Below are 25,526 nucleotides of genomic sequence, written 5' to 3' on the forward strand. Positions count from 1 at the left end.
ATCAGTGGCAAAGAGGATAAAAGTAAAGTGCAGTAATGTATATCTGCTGCAGAAGAGGTCTTGACACGGGTCATTAGCCATGCATAATGTGATTAATGTTAATATAGTTAGGTGTAGGAACCTATCATAGCAGCATCAAATGCTTTATTCAAGTAGTTAAGGTATATTTTAAGACAAGGGTGACCTCTCGTATGTATGTCTGATGCTAATGGTAACAAGTTACCTCATACTCTTTTTTTTTATATAATCAAGAACACATTAAACCATGAAAGATAGTCTTGCGGTTTTCCTTTTAGCACTTGTATGTGCCAAGTTCAAGTTTTCCACTTGAAACAACTTCCTTGCCACTTTTTTCCCATGTACAGTATTACCTATAAGGATTCCATAATTTTTTGGGGGTATTATGAATTGTATAGAACAAAAATATTTGGTCACTGGTGCATATTTGTATTGTAAAAGGGCACATTAGGTGAAGGAGAGTAACTTATGGTAGTGGCTAGCAAACCAGTAGTGGCATAATGTAAAAAACGTGACGTCACTGGCCCTTATATGATTATATGGAAAAGTCTAAAAGAGACTTTGTAAAAATGGCACCCGGAAGCTCATGAACTATAGTTGACAACCAGCAGATGACACACGTGCACAGATTCTAGGGTTGATAATGATTTTAATTGCTTGTGACTAAACCAGACTTAATGTGGTTAGGTGAATTATTCCAGTTATTTAAAGTTATAAAGAACCTCGTGAAATTATAAATAAAATAAAAATGCGAGCACCAACACTTAAAAAATATATATATACCTGTATGTATGGTTCAAACGTTCAAACTACTACTCATATTGTTTCTTAAAATATATATTAACAGATAATGTTTGACCAATATCATGTTTATTCTGTATTTGACTAAAAAAAATGTTATAAAAGTTTTAGGTTGAGTGTTATCAGCTGATGGATGTAAACAAGTGCAGAGAGTCCTCACACAAGCCTGCTCTCACCTCCTTGTTATAGGTATTTATACTGAATTATACATTAAGTATTAGTGCTAGCTGAATTATACATTAGATATCAGTACTAGACAACTCAAAGTTTGTAGTTATTATCCTGATAAAAGGACGATCCTGTTGATGAAGTAAGTAGTTTGTGTTTTAAAATGTGTTGGTTGTATATAGACTCGTTATCAGCTGAACGATTAATATGTAAATTTTGTTCAGATATTCAATAGTTTAGGAGTTGTTATGTGAAATTGTTGTACAAGGTCGCTTTGGTTCAGCATTTTACAGTGCTGTACATAGACAGTGCAGGTGTACAGTTTACTTGATGTAATAGTCTACACAGTGCTTGTTATTATGAGCGGTAAATGTGCATATTACAGCAACCATGGAATTTGAAGGAAAAAACGTGGTTTTCTGATGGGTTATGATGCGATTAGTTCAAATCTGATCTTCGTTTTTGTCGGAAATCCACTAGTTTGTGATTTAGTTCCCCGCTCTTATTAGTTCTATCGATTGCATATTCTGAATTCCCAGTACTCAATGCTTGTAAACTTATACCATATAATCAAACTAAACCTTACCTAACCGGAGCCCCGGACCCCCAGTGACCCCCAAATGCTATGTAATAACCCTAGAGTCGCGCGGTCAGCCTCCACGAGAATATAAATAGCCGTTACAGTATTTCTTGTGATTAGAATGAAATAATGTGATAAACTTCCGGTAATCGAAATCACACCCAGCATGTTATGGCTCCATGTTGCAACTGATTAAAAATGTCCCACATCCACGCCAAATATTGAACGCTAATTGGTTGAATCAAAAGTTGAGATGTTTTATTGGATTTGATTGGCTGCCTCCCCGCCCTAGATTTTATTGGTGGCCGCCCCCAGTCACATGTGTGAGAGGTAAGCGGACGTATGAACACACAATTTGAGCAACAGTGTACTGTAGGAGCAACAGGTGTTCTGATTTTATTTTTTTTTTAAATTCAATAACTTCCTTATTATAAATTTGCGACGGAAGTGTAATATAAGAAAATTATCAGAGAAAAATAGCTCTGTTGATTGATTGTAGTGAATTTCAGGAAATCTGTATTTGCTGTAAACTGCTTCATTACCTTATGAGCTACTTTTGGAAAAAATCCTTTTGAAGAAAACTTATTTCTCACCTTTTAAATATATCAATGAAAGTTGGGGAATTGTGTGTTTCTTACTTTAATTTCTCTGGTACATCTTATGGCAGGCATGGGCAACCCGCAGCCTGAACCATGTCTCTGTGCGGCCCGGGAGTTGATTGAGAAATTCTATTTAATGTGGCCCAAGGTTCAGATAGATGCAGCCAGTTTATGGTGGGTAAAGCAATATTTATTAAAAGAATAATCTTCACACTCTATTCATCACTATTTCATCAACAATATACAGTAAACATTTTAACTTGTGTGAGTTTACGGGCCAAGTTTGGTGCAGTCTGTTCGATGGATTAACTGCTATGTGGCAGTGGGTCACTTGGGAATTAACTATTGTTGGGCAAGTCCAAGTTGGGTCACGGAAGGTGGTCACACGGGTCGAAGGTAAAGGTCTTTTGTTGACAGACTGTCACTCCATAGTACTTCTTCCTTCATGCCTGGCTGTTTGTTCTAACCATTTATTCTTGTCTGGTTAGATCTCTCCACAACTATTTGGACCTATCCTTTTTTAGATTCCTTGATCCGCCCCTGTTTTGGGTTAGATAGGATATAAATTTCGTTGGGTTGGCCCGCAGAAACATACCTAAATCGTAATGTGGCCCATGACAGGAAAAGTTACCCATGCCTGTCTTTTAGTAAAGATTTAGAAGGAAAGGTCAACCTTAGAAACTACTAAATATATGTTTTTGTAGTGTTTCAGTCGAATCTGACTTTCATTTCCGAGAATGTGCCATTATGGAGCTATTCTTCCACTCCCCTCACCAACAAAAAATTTTGATTGCACAAAGTGGACAGGGCTTTGAAGTAGAGGGAAATTATGGGGTAAAACAGACACAAAAATTACCTACCCAAACTAACCGATATCTTACCTTATCTTAATTATCAGATATGAACTGTTAATAATACAATAACATGTTAACCAGCCTACTTAACCTAACCTAAAATAATGTACTTCCATCCTAGGATAGTTATGTTGGGTTAGGTCAGGTTTGGTGTGTTCATTCGTCTTATTCACAATAAATCATCTAGTGATGATAATATGAAAGTTACCATAAAACCTCGTTATTTGTTGATATTTATGAAATCAAAAAACAATTTATAATCGTTTCTACAAAACTGTTCAAAGGTTGCAGCTTTTTTTTTTGCATGTACAGTTGCAAACAAAAGTTTACACCCCACAGTGAAACTGAGACACAGGAATGAGTCTCCATACTTACCCTGACTGTCATCTGGTGCAGGTGTGCTGTTTTATTTCATTTGGAGTCAATACTGTTTTATTTTGGGAGGGAGCAAACTTTTGAAAAGAAAGAAACAAGTTTTCTTTTTAGAATTTTATCCTAAAGTGGCTCATAATAACAAATGCTATTTTAAAATATCACTTGTTCATGGGATTTAAAGTACAGTACTATACTGTATTTACCTCCTGTTAACAGTGAGTCATGTTCAGAATACAGATTGAAGCTACTGTATCTGGCAGCCATGGGACCAGCTCCTTGCCAGATATAGGGAATTGCCGTTATTTAGAAGGTTGTATTTCTTATGTATTTGTAACAGGTTACCGATACATGGCGTACCTGGACTTGTATATAAACATACATTTGGGAGCCATGGTGCAGTTTTGTAAGGGTGAATTAAAATAGATGAACTGAATGAAGGGAGCGATTGGTGCACCAACAAAATATTAGCAGCCAGTTGGCAAAGCGACAAAACGCCGCCACTCGATGGGAGGTTTTCTGGGCAGTAGGATGTTTGTTCACGTTACCATCCAACCACACCATTCTTTTGGAAGTTTGCTGGGTAAAGGAATTTCTGAAAGCAGAGGGTTTTTGGGAGTTGATGTGTACTGTATTAGAATGCTGCATATAGGAGCTTCAACTTTTATCAACAAAATGATTCAAACATTAAATTAATACAGTACAGTAGTACCCCGATTTACGCGGTCAATTGAACCCATGGGGTACCGCGGAAAGTGAACAACAGAACATATGGGATTAATTCCAATAGAGACTGGCCCGACCCCCAAACTCCACTTTTTCAGACACAATACCTACGTTGTAGTAAAAATTACATCTTAATTTTATGATGGTATGCACACACAATTAATAATTAAGAGAAATATCAATAATATTAGTTTTTTTCACACTTACATTAGTAGAAAAGATGGCTGGGCGCATAGGGATGGGGGGTTGGTTCCGAGGCAGAGGGCAGGTTATTGGCCCTCACCTGTATCACTTGTATCAATTGTATCACTATCCACCACATAGGCTTGCAGGGCCTCTTTGTCAAACCCCTCAAAGTCCATGTAAGTCCATATCCTCACTATCACTGACTTAGGCCGGCTGTGGTGGGTGGCGGGTGAAGAACTCGGTAATGTTTTGATGACTGGGCGACCTTGTGCGCATCCTGCCTGCACCACTTCCCGCGTATATGAGTAGATGCACCGCGGAAAGTGAAAGTTCGGTTCTGGCAAGGCACCGCGTAAATGAGAAATCGCGGAAAGTGAAACCGCGTAAAGCGGGGTAATACTGTACTGTACATCACCACTTTTTTTTTTACATGAAATTTAATCACCCTAATGCTACCTGGGCTAGGTTAGCATTAGGGTGGTTAATCATACAGTAATATGGGATATTTAATCTTCGTGTTTTTTTTTCTTTAGATTTTTTTTAAACTTTATTGTGTATTTGGTATATGAGATTAAGTTTATAGTTTAATAATTTTGTCTATTTTATTAAATTATACTTGTCATACCTTCCTAATGTTTTTAGATTTAATAAGAGACATACAGCACAATACAGTACAGTACTTCACTTGTTAATGTTAAATTCTTCTTTTCAGTTAGAATGTACATATCACCACTGAAGACTTACTATGAGTAGTGTGAGGGTGGATGTGCAGTGGTCGCCAGTCGCGGCTGACCAGTTCCTTACTTGGGGATCTGATTTACAGCTCTACCAAGTTCAGGATGTTACGCCAACAGAAATAGTCCAATTGCCTCGTAAGTTGCAGCAGTTAAGAGCGCCAATGTTCAATAATTTGACTTTTTTCTTTCTTTTTTTTTCTTTGCCTGATAAAGTTGATAGATTTTTATTTGAATACAGTAGCCATATTGCTAATTTTAGTGTTTTTATAATGTGAAAATAAGATTACTTTATTTAATTGTATGGCCATTAAGAAAAATATTTTAGTGAGCCAATTGATGTGGGAGAGGAAGAGAGAGGTGGTGGTAGTAGAGGAAGAGTTTACAGTATGCAGAGTGTAAGAGAGTAGTATTGAGTGTCATGGTCATGAAATGTGAAAAGAATACATTACATTTGACCCTTGCCATTCGCGGGTTTGCGATTCACGATAAGCAGCTCATGGCTATGGTGGCTAGCTTGTGAGCCTTTTCCTGCAGCGCAACGAGTCACCCCACGCAGCATCTCATGTTGTACTCTCAAAACTTTAGTGTTTCTCTGTGAAATGACCCCTTAAAAACTGCCTAGTGTCAGTGCTAGTGGAGTGAAATGTAAAAGGCAGAATTCAGTGATGACCCTGACAAAGAAAGCTGAATTATTAGACAAGTTAAAGGAGGGGATGAGTGCTGCCGCAGCTGATCTGTTGTTTGGTATAGATATATAGTAGTGCACTAAGGTAGTTTAAGTTGCTATTCGTGATTTTGCCTATTCACGCCATTCCTTGGAACCAAACCCCTGCGAATAACAAGAGTTTACTGTACTGTTTGGTACAGATGATCAGCAAAAACTTCGAGAACAAATTGAATGTTCTGTTTGTAAATGATGTACATAGATAAAGATTAGTGTGTTGATGGAAGGTAGCAAATTATTTAACAAAGATTTGGCTTATAACTAATTAACTTGTGTATTAGCAGAGTACACAATTGCATTTTTATTGGAGATTTGTATATGATGAAGGGTGTATAATTATAATTTAAACTAAATATAGTGTGTGTATGTATGTATGTGTGCTTCTGTGTGCATGTGTGTGTGAAGAGATATTTGATGATGATGCTATTTATGGTACAGGATATTATCCGTCACTTACAGTATTTCAACTTTATACACTTCCTGTACACTGGAATTACAATACTGAGTACTGCACAGTACTGTATTATATAGACAAATGTGCTCTGTAAGAATGATTATTCCAAAGGGTTTCGTCTTATTTAGTTAATATAATTGCTTCTATATTTACCAGGTTTGCGTCTAGGTCCAAAAACTGCTGCATCACTTCTCTCCACAAATAATGACCTGCAGTTCATCAAGTGTGTGTCCTGGTGCCCTGGGCAAGAAACTGACCCAACCAATCAGCTTTTAGCAGTGGGCCAGGCCAATGGAAAAGTTGCTCTCACAACTTTCAGCAAAGTTCCTGATGCACGTGGAATAAAGGGAAGAGAGTTCAGTAAGTAAATAATACCATAGTACTGCATTTATTTTCTTAATTACTGTATACTGTATACATAACTACTTTTAGAAAACCGTATTCATATGTTGTTGGTGTTCTTACCTGTGTCTGTCTGTCCTGTTTTTATTATTATTTTAAGTTTATAGTTCACTATTGACAGCTTGGTATAGTGGATGTCCGCCCCCAACTACTTTAATACAACAGTATGCCATTTTACCATAACCCCCATATTATTTAGGTTCAGTTTGTTACAGGGTTTATAAAACATTATCATAAAGTACTATAGTAATCAATTTTCAGGAAAAAATTCAACACACAACTCCAGATGAGTTATTTTGTGGTAATAAATGTCCGCTGTTTTATTTACACAGTGCAGGTCACAACCAGCCCAGCACCTGCCTGTCTCTGTGTTGTATTGGTATAACCTACTGGATGATTATGAAAAGGAAAGGAGCTGTTTATATAATGTACAACTATATTTTTTTATGACCTGTTTATTACTGCATTTTTTATGTATTGTATTATGTATGTACTGTACTGTATATACTGTAGTGTTAGTAAAGCAGTTTTGGAACAGCTTATGGGTAGTATTTGGCATCTGGAATCAAACTAATTACTGTAATTCCATATAAATCGATTAAACTAAAATTCACGTTATCTTCTGGTACCAAATTATCTAGACTCCACTATATTCATATCATCGTTAGCTAATGAGTTTTGATAGTGAATTTTCAGATGTATTTAAGGTTGATGAATATTTTTTTAATTGTCTTCCATAATACTAAAATCTAATTGTTTTTGCCACTCAGTTCCCAAGCACTCCCGTCCTGTCAACTCTCTAGCATGGAGTACCCAAGAGCCCCAGCTGCTTGCGGCAGGATTGGACAAAGTTCGCACAGATCACTCGGTTATTGTTTGTGATGTAACTCGCACTAGTCAGCCGCCTACATATGCATTTGATCAAAGAAATTCCAGTGCTGGGTTAGTACTGTATGGCATAAAGTCTATACCACTTAACAAACACGTGTCATTATTGCATGGATATCGGTACAGTGAACATTGTCTCAATGGACATCAACCAGACAATCCATTCTCATTGTGAGCTGTAGAAACTATAAATTTTTTTTTTTTTATACGTGGTATTATTTTCTTCATAACTTTAAACCCTATATCATCTTCCTCCCTCTTCTGTACAGTATTTAGATTTCTTGATGACTTTGGTCTTCAGTGAGTGACCTGTGAGATGACATGACCGTGAAATACCTTCTCTGTGCCCTTCAAAAATAGCTTAGAGATTTATGGCAGGTATTTTATCTCCAATGACCAAGATCATTTTTAATTATGAGATGTGTTATTTACCCGCTTGATTCAGAATTTAATAATTCCTGTTTCACTCATGACAAATTCAGCTGTCATTGTCACTTCACAAATTTAAAAACATATTCATCCCCCTGTTAGTCTCTATTTGAGTCAGTGTTGATGAACTGGAGGATGTGTGAAGAATACTCTCTGTTTAATTGACAGTACATTTTTTTATCTGGAGTTCACCACACAGTCTTTATCACTGTTGCTGGAGATGTAAAAGTTTGGAGTATGTCATGTTCAGTTGACTTAGGGATTTTATTTAGCTTCATAGTGTAATCATCAGTTGTTTTGATACAATGCAACATCGCCAATCGTGATAGTTCCAAAACTACCCAGCCATGTTTAGACAGGGGAAAGGGGAAGGAGAAAGGTTTGTCCAATTGCCTGGCCTTTACTTGTCGTGGCTCCAACTACTGACTGTACTTGTAGTAGGCAGTAAACAGTACTGACTTATCCTTGCATCTTTGGTTTTCATGTCCTACAGCCACTTTCTCAGTCTTTTAGTGTTTATTAGTACAGTAAGTGTGTGTGTTTGGGTCAGATTTAAATGAACCAATACATACCAGTAACAAGAGCAAAAGGGCAATGTTTAGTCTTATTTCATCAAAAATTATATATACTACTCTCCATTTTATTTTATGCCCTAATCTTTAAATTAAGTTTTATGTGAGCACCTAGGACCTAAGATTTATGGTCCCTGGGTCCATATGTAAGTGTGGTTAAGGGTCCCAAGGTCCATTTAACTTATGTTATAACCTGACAATTACCTTACCAGAGTTAATCACATCATGAAAGAGTATGCAAACTTGGTATGAATGACTATGCACACATAAACACACACATATGTATAATATTGGTCTCGGAGAAAACTAGTTCAAGAGTACTTCAGGATAAATACTATAGTACAGTAAATATCATTGCTTCCTTTTGGACACTTTCTGGTTCTTACCATGAGGATGCTTGCCAGTGTATCTCTCAGGTTACTCTGTTACATCATTAGCAATAAAAAGGGATTTCCCATGCATGTTTTCCATTTTTATAAACACATTTAAATACCTCCAGAATTTAATGAAACTATAGCCTTTTTTTTATGTTTTAGGGATGTCATGAAGCCTATGATTGAGTTTGGATTGGCTGAGACAACACACAGTGTTGCGTTCTCCCTTCATGCCAATCGTACACTTATCACTGGGATGAACAACAAACACATCAAAGTTTTTGATTTAAGAGGTAAGTGAAAGTTTTCTATACCTTATATGATCCTAATTCTTTGGTTAAATTTGTGTCAATAAGTTATGTAAGTGTTATTTTATTTTGTACATTATGTATTCAATGATGATTATATTTAAGTTTATATAGTACAGTATATGTAAAATACAGTACTGTATACCTGTACTGTATACACACATGTGTTGAGGACAGTACACAAGGGAGTGGGCATCTGTGCCAGTCACTCCCACCTTACATTAATGAATAAGTGGTGGTGGTGAGCCTCTGATCCTCTCCTCCAGAGTTGTTAGTGTGTACAAAGGCTTGAATATGAAGAAAAAATGTTAGGACTTTTGACCTAAATACTCAGCAAATTTATATTGAATAACTTCAGTGGATAAGTAACATTTTTTCAAGAAATCACTTCAGTGAAAGCTGTCAGGTTATTAAAATACAAGAGTGAATGAAGAATTTCTGTACGAGATGTATCATGATGAGAAAATGTGAGATGTTCAAAACTTATTATATTGAAAATTTATTTTGTAAGAAATTCCGTCAAAAAACTATCTGTACTTGGGGTGATTGATGAATTTCAGAATGAACACTGTGACTCCTGTTGTCTTGGTAGGGTTTTCAAAATCCTTCGTCCATTGTCATATTGTCCAACATAATAATTATTGTAAAGATAGTTTTTTTGAGTGACTGTACATCATGTTGACTGTTGGTGGACATATAGACAATGTATATTATTATTGGATGTTTATGTAGATTACAGTATCATGCTTCAATGCTTCTTTTTTTTTTTGCAGAAGGTAAATTATGTGCAACAGCAAACACCAAAGCTGTGTATGGAATCTGTACTGATGTCCACAATGAACACCGCTTGGCTTCATTTGTGGAGAATCAAGTAAGTTGACTTTCTCCACTGTCACCACTACCTGTAATACATGAAACACTTAATATAGATACATACCGGGTAGTCAAGGAAAGTTTAATTTGTTGACGATGTTGCAAGATCGTGGTTAGATAACTAATTGAAGTATTGGTGGTACAGCTGTAGCACATTTGCTCATAAATGTCCGCTTTTGCAAAGAAACACCTTACTTAGAATATGAATTCATCCCCTCTCATCCTATTGTAAGTTCAGTACTATATTTTCATCTGGCTAATCCAGAAGATTATACTCAACCGCAGAAGCCCCGTCTGTATTGTCAAAGTGTTTTCTGCATTGTAATTTCTCCCAACTGATTACACTTTCCCTTCTCACCCCTAGTATTCCGTCTCCCCCCACCCCCACAGAAAGACACTTACCCCACACAACCCTCCCCTCTTCCTCCTGCTCACTAGTGAATGCTTCAAATTCACACTTCAGAGTTCAGGGTTCACACCTCAGGGAAAGAGAGCAATGGCAACACTAACTGGTAAATGCAGGAGTGGAGCCAACTGTACAGTGTAGTTTTTTTTAAGGTAATTCCGATTCTACACTAGTTACCATATACTACAGTCACCACACCCGATTGGTATAATTTTTTAGCATGTTATAATTATCATTTAAACATTTTGGGTATCATGACTACTGTTTGCCATGTTGTAGATGAAGCCTCAGTGACAAATGTCCATGATTTTTAATGGGAGTCTTCAAAGGGCTGTTCTGTTTAGAGTTTATTTGATCTTAATATTGAGAAACCCCTAAAGTTCATTGGAAATACAGTCTAAACTCATTTGGCTGACACATGTAATATAGGCAACAGAACTCTATGCATCAAAGGGTTTGAAATAAGTCCAAAAATAATTAAACTGATGGAACTGCCTTTAATCTATCAGACATGCCACATTGACTTAGATATCCCTAATCATCTCTCTTGGGTATGATTTATCTGGTTCCAGAGCTCCAAGTAGAATATTGTGGAGTATACATTACTCCAGCTTGTCAGAATAAAAGATGAATGTAATTTTGTAGTTTGACCAGGTGATGGGAAAGGGAACGAATTTTTATTGAGCTACAGTCATTTGTTTCATATCAGTAAAGTATGTTAAGGCTAATAACTAGCTATCAAATTCTCTGAAATTACAGGTTTCCATATGGGATTTACGAAGCCTAGAGCGACCAGTGCTGTATCTTGATGCAACCAAAACCATTACCAAATTGGCCTGGTGTCCCTCTAGGTAAGAAGAATTGTTTCACTATCATCATCATCATCATCATCATCATCATCATCATCATCATCATCATCATCATCATCATCATCATCATCATCATCATAATAATAATAATAATAAAAATAATAATACAACATAAATACTATACTATATTATGTTGTATTTTTCTCCTTAGGTAAATCTGTGTGGCCTTGTCAGTTGATACATTCATCAAAGGCTTTCATACCATGTTATCTTCATATTTTTGTTGCTACTATAATTCTTAACTTTTCATGCAGCTTCTGTTAATTATTTCAGAGTTGGTTTGTTGGCATCTCTGTGTCGAGACAGTTCATCAGTACGGATATATGACATCCTTCACTACACTCATGGTGGAGAGGATCAAGAACCAGCTGTAATTACCCGCTCTATCAACACTGACTCCAGCACTTACATATCTGCATTCTCATGGCACCCCACACATGAGAACCGCATCATTACTGCATCTTATACAGGTGTATTTTTTAACATTTCATTAATTGACAAGTGACCTGCAATATCTCAATTGGAGTCCCCCCTTACCAGTCTGCCCTTGCCATATGTGATATACTCCAGTAGCTTGTTACACTGTCTGCTCAGATCAATGTAAGTGTTATAAAACAGCTCTTCATCCTGAAAACTAAGGCTAAAGCAAGGCATTGGAATCTTTGGACAGTGATTGCTTTGAAAGTTAGAGTAGCTCATTCCCCAACTCCTTATCTATAACATGAATTCCAGGGCTCAGTCCTTCACAGAACACAGTTAACCAGCTATTTCAAAACCATCTTCTCTCTTGTCCTGTTGTCAAAAACAAAACTGGATTGGAGTGCCTGTTTATGTTTCACTCACCAACCTTTTCCCTGTCATATTGGTACCTTCATGCCAAGTATCTGTCTTTGGAAGGTGTTGTGAGAGTTAGAGGATAATCTAGTTTTTAATACATTTGACTATTAGATCCCCAGTGACAAAAGTTGGGCACTGGGATTTAGGAATCCAACACCCAAGACTTTTTGGTTATATTATACAGTACTGTATTGAGTTTTTCAGTCTTGATTCTTGTTATAGATGGGATGTCAGGATCAGTCCACTATTTTATGAGCTCTTACCTCTGGTCATCTTAATGATTTTCTTCTTTTTGTACTGAATGAAAAACTTGAGCCTCAGATTGATCAATTTTACAGTGGGACAGTTTACCTACCTCAAGAAAACAGATATTCCCCAGAAGTCATCTTCTCCGGCTTGACCAAGAAAATAGAATTTAATACTTCAGTTTATTTTTATGAATGTTTGTTTGTTAAGTTTACTGGATAATGAAAGACTGTAGAGTACTTGCTTTTTCCAACAAATTCTTCCTGTGCAGATGAGAGCAGAATGTATTTATTTATTTATATATTTATTTATTTATTTATTTGAAGGTAAACTGGTTGACTACAATGTCCATGAAAGAATTACCCTCAATTGGTCAGCAACAAGTGCCTTGTTGTGGACCAATGGAAAGAAGACTCTTCAGCAGATAGATTGTCAGCACCCTGTGTATTCTCACTTTGATGACATCTCAACCGCCATCATGACCCGCGCTCAAAAGAAATATGGTTTACATGTAAGATGTTAAAGAGGGTTTTACTGTTTCCCAAAACCTTTAAGGCTTCTGAATAAGGGAGAGTGTGGTGTTCTACCTGTCACTTTATGGTGTAGTGGTAAAGAGGTTGCTAGAGTCAAATATTCCATTATACTGTAATGTGGTTATTGGACATGTTAAGAGTAAACATTTCTCACCTGTGTGTGCTGGGATATGAACCTGGACCACCAAGGTTGGCAGTCAGGCAGCAATTCACTAGACCACAATAGGCTAAAAGCTACCCATCATTAGCTACTTACAGCAGCTATGTCCTTCTAGACCTTTAGTTCATAATATTTCCCTTTTTATATTTCAGTAAAAATCCCGAGTACTGGACCACCTGAGTAATGACACAAATCTTGGGGAAAAATTAAACAGTTCAAAAAAATATCGTGTGTTATTGTTGTGAAGCGATGCGGCATGGGCCACGTGGTCCCACCCACATCACAACAACACAGCTTTGCCATATTGAGTCTACTTGTAGCTACTACACAGTGCAGTCCTGTTCTCTCATGATATATAAATAGCACATTGTGAGTACATTGGTTAAGACCACAAAGAGCAGAAAATGCCTTACCATGAAGGATAAACTTCAAGTGCTAACCATGGTTGACAATAAACGCTCTGTTCTTTAGGTAATGCAGAAATTTGGAACTGAATATGCCCTGTCTACTGAAAAGCAAATCCTAGGTGTAATCCACTTTATCTCAAGTGAAAGTGAGTCCCATACACACCCGCATGATCTTCATAAGCTACATAACACACTTCACCAGGCAGTTGTGGGCTTGAAATGACTTCGCATGTTGGCACTGATTCATGTAATAAAATTGTAAAGGTTGAGAGAATATGATATTAGTACTCTTATGTGACTTAGAAATAAAATAAATATAATACAGTCAGTCCCCGACTTACGAAGGGGTAAGGGACCGATGACCAGGTCGTAAGTCGAAAATACGAAAATAATACATTGAAAATCTAAAATGGGTGTTGCTTTTTCTTCTCAGCACCACGGGAACTCTCACTTTTACGCTTGCCACCCATTTTAAAGGGAATTACAAACGAAAATTTTGTCAGGACACAGCGCGATCACTAACGCCGGGACTCGAAAATACGTAATTTGAAAAATATTTTATACGACTTTTTGTCGTATGTCCTGGTGGCCGTAAGTTGAGTAGGTCGTAAGTTGAGGAGTACCTGTATAAAACTATAAAAAAAGGAAAAGAACCACATCTGTTAACACTTTAATAAAAAAACAACTGAATTAACTAAGATTATATCAAAAGTATGATAATTTTACTTGAACGAATTTATTGTGAGCTTAAATAAGCCTGTCTGTGTTAGTGTAATATGCTGACTGTTGTTTTGAACTGTTGTCTCCCTATTGATGTGGACATCTGAATAATGGAGTCCATCTGATAAACAACATCACTGTGACTTAATTTGTCCGGTACCCGGGGCTTTTACTGTACACAGTACAGTACTTGCATTAACTGAGTACTTTGGCCACATCACTAGTTTAAGGCTTAGTTGTAATTGGGATTTCAGGACCAGTCCTTGATTTTGAAATTTACATATTATATGTTCTTGCCTTCTCATTTGTATTCATTGATGATACTTATCATTTATTTATTTGAATGAATATTTATTCATTCATATTTACAGTTCCAAATTTGTTTTTAAATTTCTTGTCTATTTCTATCCATTTTCAGGTGAATAATTTAGCCACTAATGGAGAAGTAACAGATGACATGTCTCTTCGTAATTTATGGACTTGGTTGGATGCTGCCAGAAGTTTGGTCATAGCTGGTAATTTCAAGCTACCTGGAGGAATGCCTTATAGATACCAAGGTGTATGGTAAGTCTTAAACTGTTTACAATCAGAATCTAGAATATCTCACTGTTTATATGACTCATTTAATACTGTACACAGTTTTAATTGGATGATTCAAGTAATGTGACATGGCAAGCAATTCATCCTGATGACCAGTTCATCTAGTATGCTTTTCAGAGCAAAGCTAGATCATTGTTGAACTAATCACCCCTTCTGACCCATGAAGGAAATTGTTCCTGCCCCCAGAATAAATACAATCACCTATCGAAGGCTCTGCTAGGGGGAGATTGGGAAGGGATATCTCATAAGCTGGTTAACTGTTCCTTTCAAATTCAAAATATTAATTTCTAGTGTTTCAATTTTTTTTTTTTTTTACTGTTAAGGTTTATTACATATTCTTATTGATTCCCAGTTATAGCACCACACTTAATTCCATCTTCTAGGAGTCTGATGGCCATAAAGGAGGAAAGCTTATCATCAGACATTATCAACAAATCATGGGTTGGGCTAGAAGGACAGAAGCCACACTTTGCCAAAGTGTTCAGGTGAGGCTGTTATAGATGACGTGTTGTGTATAGGGTAAGTTATTTATTAAACTATACAAAAGAAAACTTATAGAATATATGATGCAGTACATAAAGGTACAAAATCTCACAATATCCACAGTACAGGCGTTAGGAATAAATAGTTCAGGTGTGTAGTATAACAGATATAAAAGATTTATACTTATACCTGTACACCTTATGGCCAAGTTTGGAACTAGTTGGCTCATGTAATGTCCTCACTGAGCTATCGGTGTTGACTTAGGAGACATGACATTAGTGGCCAGGACTTATAAACCAGGATTTATAAACCTTGGAAGCTTCATAGCTAAAAAAAACAAACCTATCATTCTTCACCAAGAAAACCTTCCTAAGACATGAAAATTGTTCTTAACCCCTTCACTATGGGGTGCTGCTTTGATTATTTCATTCAGCTAATGCCAGATGAGTTTATTCAGTTCGGAGGCAGCCCTGTACACAATTGATTGAAATCCTTTGTTCACTCACTGGTTCCCCTACAATAGTGTTGCATGATGAGAAAACAAAACTGATCTCAGGATTGGAGCAGGGCCTCATATGGTTGCCTTTTTCTTAAGCAATATCAGTACATCTTCAGGTTCTCCTGCCTTGGAGCCTGCTCTTAAGTCTAACAATATTTTGTCCCTCTTAATTCCTCATTCTATAAAATAATCTAATAAACAGTGACATAGAACCATAGAACAAATTAATTATCTTTGTCCCCACACTGCTGCCATTGTCCCTACACACACAAGGGATAATATTCTCTATTCCCATCCTCTCTTATCTTTCCCTAACATGCTATCCACTGACTGATGTTTAGTATGAAATGGTCTGAAAATTTTTTGGACCAAATTATTTCTGGAATGTTTTGTAAGAACTTTCTTATTTACATTAAATGCTTAATATATCTCATTTATTGTAGTTATTAATGTGTTTGAGGCAGGTAATTTTCAAGTGTTACTTATAGATTTGATATTTTTATTACCACAGATGTGAAGAACGTAGTCGTGCCCTTGAGTTGTGCTCTTGGGGATTTGAAAGTGAGACAGTACTTAATAGCTTCTTATCACAATTAGAAGCTGCAGGATATCACACTCGGGCTGCTGCAGTCGCAGTTTTTAATCAGCGCTTAAAACAAGCAATACTAATCCTAGAAAGGGGAGCCTCTAGTAAGAAGCTGCCTGCTTTAAACTCGACTGCGATGGCACTCTCAGGTACTGTGCATTAGCCTTGTCTCATACAATATTCTTATAAATTATTGCCATTTCATTATTTTTTTAGTTGTTAGTACTGAACTCTCTTTACATCTTTAGTCTTAATATTTCACGTAGATAGTTGTCAGTAATGAAATGATTACCAAACAGGGAACACTATACTGTACTATATCTTCAGATACATGTATGTAACTTAAATTGTATTAGATCTAGATAACCTTGGTGATGCTCATTAGACCTAACCTAATGAAGCATTTAGGGTTTGTTATATTTGGTCCTGTTCCGTGTTGTTAGGTTGGCACAGGCAGTATTAGGTAGGTTTACTTGTTTACATAATGATCTTCAATGTGGCATTTATGCAACATGAAGACTATGATATGATGAATGGATAATTATTTATGGTATGGCTTTGTAATGTTAGTACTGTATATTGATCCTCTTATTTAGGTTTCACAGAAGAACGTAAGGGGCTGTGGAGAGAAACATGCATGAGTCTGCGCTCTCAACTAACAGATCCTTACCTTCGTGCCATGTTTGCCTTTCTCACTGATGATGCTGACTCATATGAGCCTGTTCTGGTAAGACTATAATTTTTTTTCCTGTTATTTTATTTATATATACTGTACTGTATATATATATATATATATATATATATATATATATATATATATATATATATATATATATATATATATATATATATATATATATATATATATATATATATATATATATATATATATATATATACATATATACATATATATACAGTCAACCCTCGCTTTACGCGGTCCCACTTTACGCGTTTCCACGTTTATGCGGTCCCCTGCCGAACACGGAATGCTCACTTTCCGCGGTGTGTATACCCTTTTACGCGGAGTGCGGCGCGAGCAGGGTGCGCACAAGGTCGCCCAGTCATCAAAGCATTACCGAGTTCTTCACCCGCCACCCACCACAACCGGCCCAAGTCAGTGATAGTGATAATAATAGTGAGGATATGGACTTAGGGACTTTGCCAAAGAGGCCCTGCAAGCTTCTGTGGTGGATAGTGATACAATTGATACAAGTGATACAGGTGAGGGCCAATAATCTGCCCTCTGCCTCGGAACCAACCCCCCATCCCTGTGTGCCCAGCCATCTTTTCTACTAATGTAAGTGTTAAAAAACCTAATATTATTGATATTTTTCTTAATTATTAATTGTGTGTGCATACCATCATAAAATTAAGAAGTTATTTTTACTACAACGTAGGTATTGTGTCTGAAAAAGTGGAGTTTGGGGGTCGCCCCGGTCTCTATTTCAATTAATTCCATATGTTATGTTGTTCACTTTATGCGTTTCTCACTTTACGCGGGCCGCCGTGGGTTCAATTGACCGCATAAAGTGAGGGTTCACTGTACAGTATATATATATAGGGTATTTTTTTTTTTTTTTTTATACGTGTGATCATGCACCTAATACCTTAATAAGACTGGATGGTACATATAATAAAATGCAGTTCAAAGACTTCCTCAGGCAGGCCAGCTGGTAAATAGTTACTACTTAACAGAGTCTCAGTTGTGCACAGAGGCTGGTAAGATATCCTTTAGATTATTTTGTTACCATGGCTCTTGATTGTAGAGCTATTTTAGTATTGATTAAGATATGCAAAAAATTTAAATATTATCTTTCTGAAATAGTTTTGGAAGCCTTACTTTTAGCTAGCAGAGCTGTGTCAGAGATCAACAGCCCATCATGAGTGTGTTTGTACCTGGATTGCCAAGGCCCTTCCTGCTCTCCTATGTAGGATCTTTTTCATCAGGTTTTTTTATTCCAATTATCTCTATGCTTCCTTTTTTTCTGCATAAGAACATTAGGATTTCTTGACATGAAAATTTAAGATGATTCTATATGTCCAGTACTGTATTGCATTTTGATTATTTATGAGTCAATTGTTTTTATTGGTGATTATTTACAGATGTCTCACTCTTTTTTACACAGGGAGAAACTGAGATGGCAATTGAAGATAGAGTAGCCTTTGCTTGTACATACCTAAGTGATATACGGTTGATGGAATACCTAGAGAAGTTAAATACACAACTCACAGAGGAGGGCAACTTGGATGGCATCTTACTTACAGGTTAAGAATATATTTATGTATAAAACAGTACTATAGTTAGATAAGTTATACATACATATACAGAATATATTACTATCATACCTCTTATAACAGACAAGGTATATTCTTGAGGCTGGTCCGCTAAGTGAAATACAGTATCTGTTAAAAGAGGTCATTATAACAGGGTACTTGTGGAGATGGGTTCTTGCTAATAGTGAAATTAGTTGAAATGATAAATAAAACCTTTTAAAGGCTACTATTTTCTTACAGAATTAAAAAATTGAGGAATTAGTTTTAATTAAAATCCCTTGAAGTAACTATATATGTATATGTATATATATATATATATATATATATATATATATATATATATATATATATATATATATATATATATATATATATATATGCTTTTAAAATACCAACTGCTGTACACAATCCTTGGAAGTTCAAGATAATGTTTTTTTTTTATATTTATCATTATATAGATTGATAACCATTTAAACATGTTACTTTTCACTTTTCAAACACACATTTTTGGCCTAAAAAGTACCTGACTTAATACAGTACAGTACTGTTTTTTGAGCATGTTCAGATTAAATGTATAATATTAAACTTCATTACTTTTTCTCATATAAAAGCAATGGGAAAATGAGGGTGTTTTACTTTTCATGTTTATTAACCCTTAACCTGTGGCCAATGGTTGCCTTCTCACTCCCTTACCCCTTACATGCGCAAAAATGGAATGCAAGGAACGTGAAATTTCCGCACATTATGGCCACCATCCCTACAGCTAACTTCAACCAATGATGGGTACTGTTTAAAGGTTAAAAGCATATACAGTACGTCCTCGTATAACGTCGGCACGCTTAACGTTGTTTCGGTACTACAGTATTTCGCTAATCTTTAGATACCAAAAATTTGTTTAACATCTCGACGACTCAATATAACGTCGTTTTTGCGTCATCACGGACTACTTTTTACTGCTCATCACCTTCTCTCGGCGTGCTACAGTATCTCTAACTCGCGGAACGTCACAGAGCCCCCAAGCGACGCCAAGCCAATCTCTGTTAGGCTTCCACATTATTCCTGTGTGCTTACCCGGTAAGTGTTTCTGCTATAAATAACCTACTGTACTCTAACCATTCAAAATGGCTTCCAAGCACCCATCAAGTGCTACTGATGCCTTTGTTGTGAAGAAGCAACATAAGACCATTAGTCTTGCTACGAAATGGAGGAGAAACGCCAGTCAGAGCGGGAGGAGGAGGCACCCGCCGAGTCTCAATCACTCACCACCCTCCTCCTCTCCCGCCATCCTCCTCCGCTCCACTACCCACCACACAGTCGCTCCACCACCTCCCCCCCATCAGTGAGTAAAATATAAAATGATTTAGTTTTATAAAAATATACTATTTTCGATAAAAATTCCATTAAATTTCTGTATATGTAATGTATTTTATGGGGCAAAGGAAGGCCAGGAGCGTTACTCCCGTGTTTTATCTATTTCTTATGGGAAAATTGATTCACTAACGTTGTTTTTGTATAACGTCTCGTTTTTGGGGCGTAACCCGACTTTGCTGTTGCTGCCATTTATGATATTCTTTTCATAATTTTTAAATATATAGTGATATAAATTCATTTCAGGGTAGTATTTCTCATATTTAATTTTGTAAACTGATCATTAGGTAAGTAACAATTTGTACATAAGGTTGTGGACACAGTGATGCACTGTATAGGGTGTTTGAAATGACTGAGAGGGTAGAATGTGAACTGAAAAGTGGAAAGTGAGTGAAAGGGTCCTCATGAGATGGTATGGATGTGTGTGAATACTGCCAGGATACATAATGTGGTACAGAGGGTCTACAGAGAACAATACTGCAAATCGTTGGTTAGGGAGACATTTCACATTGTGGGGAGGAAATGGTGAAACAATATACTGAGACAATGGTGGATGGGGTATGTGATGGGGGACGTCGGAGGTGCAGAGTGAATATAGTACAGGGTATAATGATTATGTGGTCTGGCTGCCCTTTTATCATAGTCTCTTCCTCAAGGGTTGCTACATAGGAAGAGGAGCATTATAGATCAGAAAATGGTGTACCTGTATAAGTCTGAGGTGTTCTTAATTGTTTTTCAACAACCTTACCTTTGAGGTTTTCTGTACCATTCCTTGCCATTTCATTCCTTTTGAGTTTTCTATTTCCTATTGTCACCCATGTGGTGGGAATTTAGGAAAAAGGGTAATTCAAGAAAGTACCTGTGTTTTCTCAGACTAAGTTATATGCAATACAGTACAGTACAGTGGTCGCCGGTTAAACACCTCAGTTAACGAGTTACCTTCCATAAGATTCTTAACTTCGGTTAACGAGCAATCCCTCGATTAACGAGTTTCTTACGAGCCAACCTGAACATGATTTCGCTTGCATTTGGCGGTCCACCAGCTGTAGTATTAGTCCGCCAATACAGTAATCGGTTCTAGGGCTTAAATTCCTTACCATTTTAGCAAATATCAAGAAGTTTATACTATTCAATAATTTTAAAAGTTTAATATTAAATTTTTTACTCATTTTAACAATTATTGAACATAATTGAAGGTAATGAAACTAGTTTTATGCGTGCCATCCAGCCTCTCAACACACCATACAGGCGTCAGTCTTTGTATCTTTTCAGTGGAGGTAACATCTTGCTTGAGACTCTCTTCAACTAAATGCTTTTTTCTGTTTTTGCAAGCAAATTATTGGTCATTTTGAAATTTATTTTACATATTGACAATATATAATGCAGTGCAGTGTTGATTTAAAGAAAATAATCTTGAATTGCACCAAGAGAACTAAAATTTTATGGGTGAAATGGTGCCATGGGGTGACTTCTCTTCCACCCCAATGCCTTCTCTTCTCCCTTCTTCACCCCCATTCTAATTCCCATCATCATCATCATCAGGAGCCTTCTACATACACACCTCAAAGTAAGTGTACTTTTCTACCTTTTTTGTTGAATTAAGGCAATTTTCGGTGAGCTGGAACCAATTACCCAAAAACCCATTGAAACAATGGTTTCGGTTAACGAGCAACTTTCTAGAACGGATTGTGCTCGTTAACCGAGGGACCACTGTACATCAAAGTGTGATATCTTCATTTGTATGCAGGTCTTTGCTCAGAAGGAATAGATTTACTGCAACGTTATGTGGATCTTACTGGGGATGTGCAGACTGTGGCACTGGTCACTATACACACCCTTCAGCACGCTTTTACCAAAGATTCTCGTCTTTCTCATTGGGTTCACTGGTAAGTTATTATCTTTTCGTGGTTTTTGCCTCGGTGTAACATTTCATATTTTGATTTAAAGCAAGCAAGTGTGGTCTTATATCAACTCAATAAATCTTTAAAACTAGCCATTTAAAGCATACTTGTCAACTTTGACCTATGCAGTGTTACCGGATCACTTGTATCATATCATGCAGGTTGGTTGGGATGAACTTCTGCTTTTGATTGTACATACAGTTCATGCTTTATGTGTTGGAGGTGATTTCACCTGAAATCTGTCCAAATGGACCTCTGGTCAGTTATTTTAAGGCAGTGGTTAGTGAAGGGTTAGTGAATAATGAATACCTCGGCTATACAGTAAGGGAGACTTGGGAACGTAAATTTACTCTCACTCAGGGTTAATATATCATCCCCTGGCTGGAATATGGGGGTTGTCTAAGAACCTCAATACTTCACTTACCAGCTGCCTGACTTTAGGGCTTTACTGGATAGGGGGATAAATGGTTTAGTCCAACTTTTTATATTTGTGTTCTAAATGTCTGAAAATTATTGTTCCTTCTCTTAGTTACCGAAACCTGTTGGATAGTTTGGGTCTGTGGAACGAGCGAGCACAGCTGGATGTTATAATGAACGACAACAAACATGCAGAGAGACCACCTCAGCACATTTATTTAACTTGTAATTTTTGTAAGAAGGGTATTTCTGCTTACATCCAAACTCCCGGACGACCACGAAATCCATACGCTAGATTTGGTACTGGTTCTGCCAATAAATCAAAGGTAATATATAAATTTTTTTATATTAAGTCCTCTTCCACTCAGTCCAATATGGCTAGAAATGAGCAAATACCGGTATACACACACACAAATTTTCCCTTTATTCATTGCTGTTTATTCTTACTCGTGTATTGTACTGTAATATATTTGCCGTGCCATGTCCTTACTCAAAGATGACTTGCTATCATGCATTCCACTCATTCTTCAACACTTGCTGCTTCCAGGATGTCTGTACTTATCCTTCACTTACCTGTGTGACCTTTATACAGTATTCAGTTTTCTATATCTACATTAATCCCAACTGGCATATGGAACTAACTTTTACATGTACTGTCACGGACAAAAGTTTGCTCCCTGTGGTGAAACTGAGTCACGGGAATGAGTCTCCGAACTGACTTACCCTGACTGTTGTATCTCATATGGGAATGATGCCGTTTCCTTTTGGGCAGGAGCGAACTTTTGACGCTGACTGTACAGGCCCCCCAAAGAGTATTGTTAGCCACGTGGTCGATGTGATTCGAGGCTTTACGAGCAAGGTTGCTCGATGGGTTCTGAACAGTTAGTAGTTCTACATCCACGACCTTTGAGTATGCATGCGTACATAAGTTTTTCAATGATACATACATTAATATAGCTTAATGAATTTTTTGTTATATTAAAGTATCTAGTATATCATACAAGGACGACTCCCTCCCCAGTCCTTCTCCCGTCTCTAGCTGTTGCTGATATGGCAAGCAGGTGGACCAACTTATGATGATGCACTCGGGATCATACCAAAGCATTTCGTTAAGCATTTCAGTTTGTAATGACTGTAAATTTAGCTATACTTTTTTGGGAGAGTGTACATTAATTTTTTGCTCACAGTAATACAGGATGGGTGTAATCAAAGGGAAATTATCTCATTCCTCAATCCTATGTTGTTGGTTATTAATCTCCTCCTGAATCACAAAATCACAGTGAACATTGCAGGTAATGCTTCTTAACCTTTAATATCCATATCCTTGTTTTATCAATATACAGGATGGAAATAAATTATGATTCATTTTAAAAACTTAACATTATAGATAGAACATGCCTCTTTTATTAAACTAAATTTAAAAAAAACAATTCGTACATTTTCTCTTGTCTTAGCAGACTTCTATGTGTATTCTGTCTATAATATTTTTGAGGCTATTAAGTTAAGAAAGTATATTTTTTGACAGATGCAAGCATGTCCAAACTGCAGGAAACCCCTCCCTCGATGTTCTCTCTGCCTGGTGCATATGGGGACTCCATCTGGATGGGGAAGCTCAGTACCTAAAAATTCAAGTGGAGAAGAGGGTGTTGATGGTGCTCCCAATACTCCCACATCTAACACAACTGTAAGCAAAAGGAAACTGAGTAATTTCACCTCTTGGTTTACCTGGTGCCAAACTTGTAGACATGGAGGACATGCACACCACTTAATGGAATGGTTTAAGTAAGTACATGGGAGAGTTTCACCCACCATCTGTTTTGTATTTTGTCTGCTGGTTGATAAATCATATTCAGTTGAGAAAATGCATCTCTTACTTTGGAGAGCTGGAAATTAGTTGAAATGAAAATGAGCTTTGCAGGTGGCATAATTATATTGTATATATTTTATAATGTTGGTACAATACTTGTGTTGCTAATATTTGGGGTCACTTAACTAATACTTAAGGCCTACTTTAGGTCACTGAGAAATGTAATTAGTTTCAGTCTTATAGCTTCTCTGTACTTACATATACTGTAAAGTATAACTAAAAGGTTTGGTGGTTACATTTATTTCCAACTGTGTTTTTAATTTTTGACCCTTATGTTTAAGGCACATCATAATATTGTCGGTATTTCATAATAGATATAAGTATATACTAGGACAAAGGATACCACTTCACCAACTTGTCAGTGATCAAAGTATTTCTATTTTCACTAATAACAACACACTAATCACCTTTTTGTTCTTCCTCTTTCAGGGAACATACAGAGTGTCCTGTCACCTCTTGTAAATGTAAATGTATGTCATTAGACACAGTAAGCAAAGTAGCATCTTCCTCTGTATCTTTGATGACCAAGTAATCAGAGCATTTCCAAGCTGAACCTCATAGAATTTTTAATGTTTTGTTTATGGTAGTGTGGTAATGAAGGAAACATGACTAAGAGATGGAGCTTTATTCCGGACGTCAGAAATGAAGCTCCATCTCTTAGTCGTGTTTCCTTCACTACCACACTACCATCTATCCACAATGAACAATGTTTTTGGTTTTTTTATCTTTTATGTGAGTTCATGGCCTCTGAGGCTCAAAGAAGCAGTGTTACTATAACTTAACAACAAATGTGAAAAATACCAGGTAATTGATGTGGCTATCTAGTAACAAGGAGTAAGGGTTAGTTCCCATATGTATACCCTGTACTTTGACCTAAGAAAAATTAAAGATCACTTCTCACATGAAACATGGTGAATAGTATACAGGTATATTTTTGTTGAATGCTAGTGAAACCTTTATGCTAAAGTCTTCCCAATTCATTAGATTCATAAGTCCAAATTGCACAATAGTGCAGAGGGAATAGCACAAAGAACTCCTGATGTGCTTGAAGCAGAAGAGGGAGGATTTGGCAAAAAAACAGGGATAGACTTGGGTGGGTTGCATACAGCACAAGGGGAAAGTAGTGGAGGCAAGTGTGTCAGTACAGAACCAGGGGACAGTAAGACACCCCACACGCCCTCGACCTCCCACCCAGGAGGAGGAGATATCGTGTTAACAGTGTCATCTCTGGCCACACCCCCAAAAATATGGTGAGATAGTAAAGAAGGAAGTTTTTGAGAATGTA

At 36.8% G+C, this 25,526-nt stretch overlaps 1 protein-coding gene across 2 annotated transcripts; it reads left to right on the forward strand.

Moving 5' to 3' along the window:
• The first annotated feature begins 899 nt into the window (after positions 1-899).
• Positions 900-25,164, forward strand: LOC121880035 (GATOR complex protein MIOS-A-like). Of its 2 annotated transcripts, none has more exons than XM_042387024.1 (18): positions 900-1,008; positions 5,017-5,176; positions 6,376-6,579; positions 7,392-7,563; positions 9,047-9,177; positions 9,966-10,063; positions 11,231-11,322; positions 11,614-11,810; positions 12,750-12,934; positions 14,662-14,807; positions 15,227-15,328; positions 16,337-16,560; positions 17,008-17,138; positions 18,541-18,679; positions 21,804-21,942; positions 22,487-22,700; positions 23,900-24,156; positions 24,671-25,164. In XM_042387024.1, the coding sequence occupies exons 2-18, from the start codon at positions 5,050-5,052 to the stop codon at positions 24,771-24,773; spliced, it is 2,661 nt and encodes an 886-aa protein (XP_042242958.1). In that variant the 5' UTR covers positions 900-1,008; positions 5,017-5,049; the 3' UTR covers positions 24,774-25,164. The 2 variants fall into 2 exon arrangements, with proteins under 2 accessions (XP_042242958.1, XP_042242960.1); XM_042387026.1 differs by having other exon boundaries at positions 952-1,008; positions 5,021-5,176.
• Positions 25,165-25,526: the final 362 nt, after the last annotated feature.

This window comes from Homarus americanus, unplaced genomic scaffold, assembly GCF_018991925.1.
Source record: "Homarus americanus isolate GMGI-L3 unplaced genomic scaffold, GMGI_Hamer_2.0 scaffold30108, whole genome shotgun sequence".
Lineage (NCBI taxonomy): Eukaryota > Metazoa > Arthropoda > Malacostraca > Decapoda > Nephropidae > Homarus > Homarus americanus.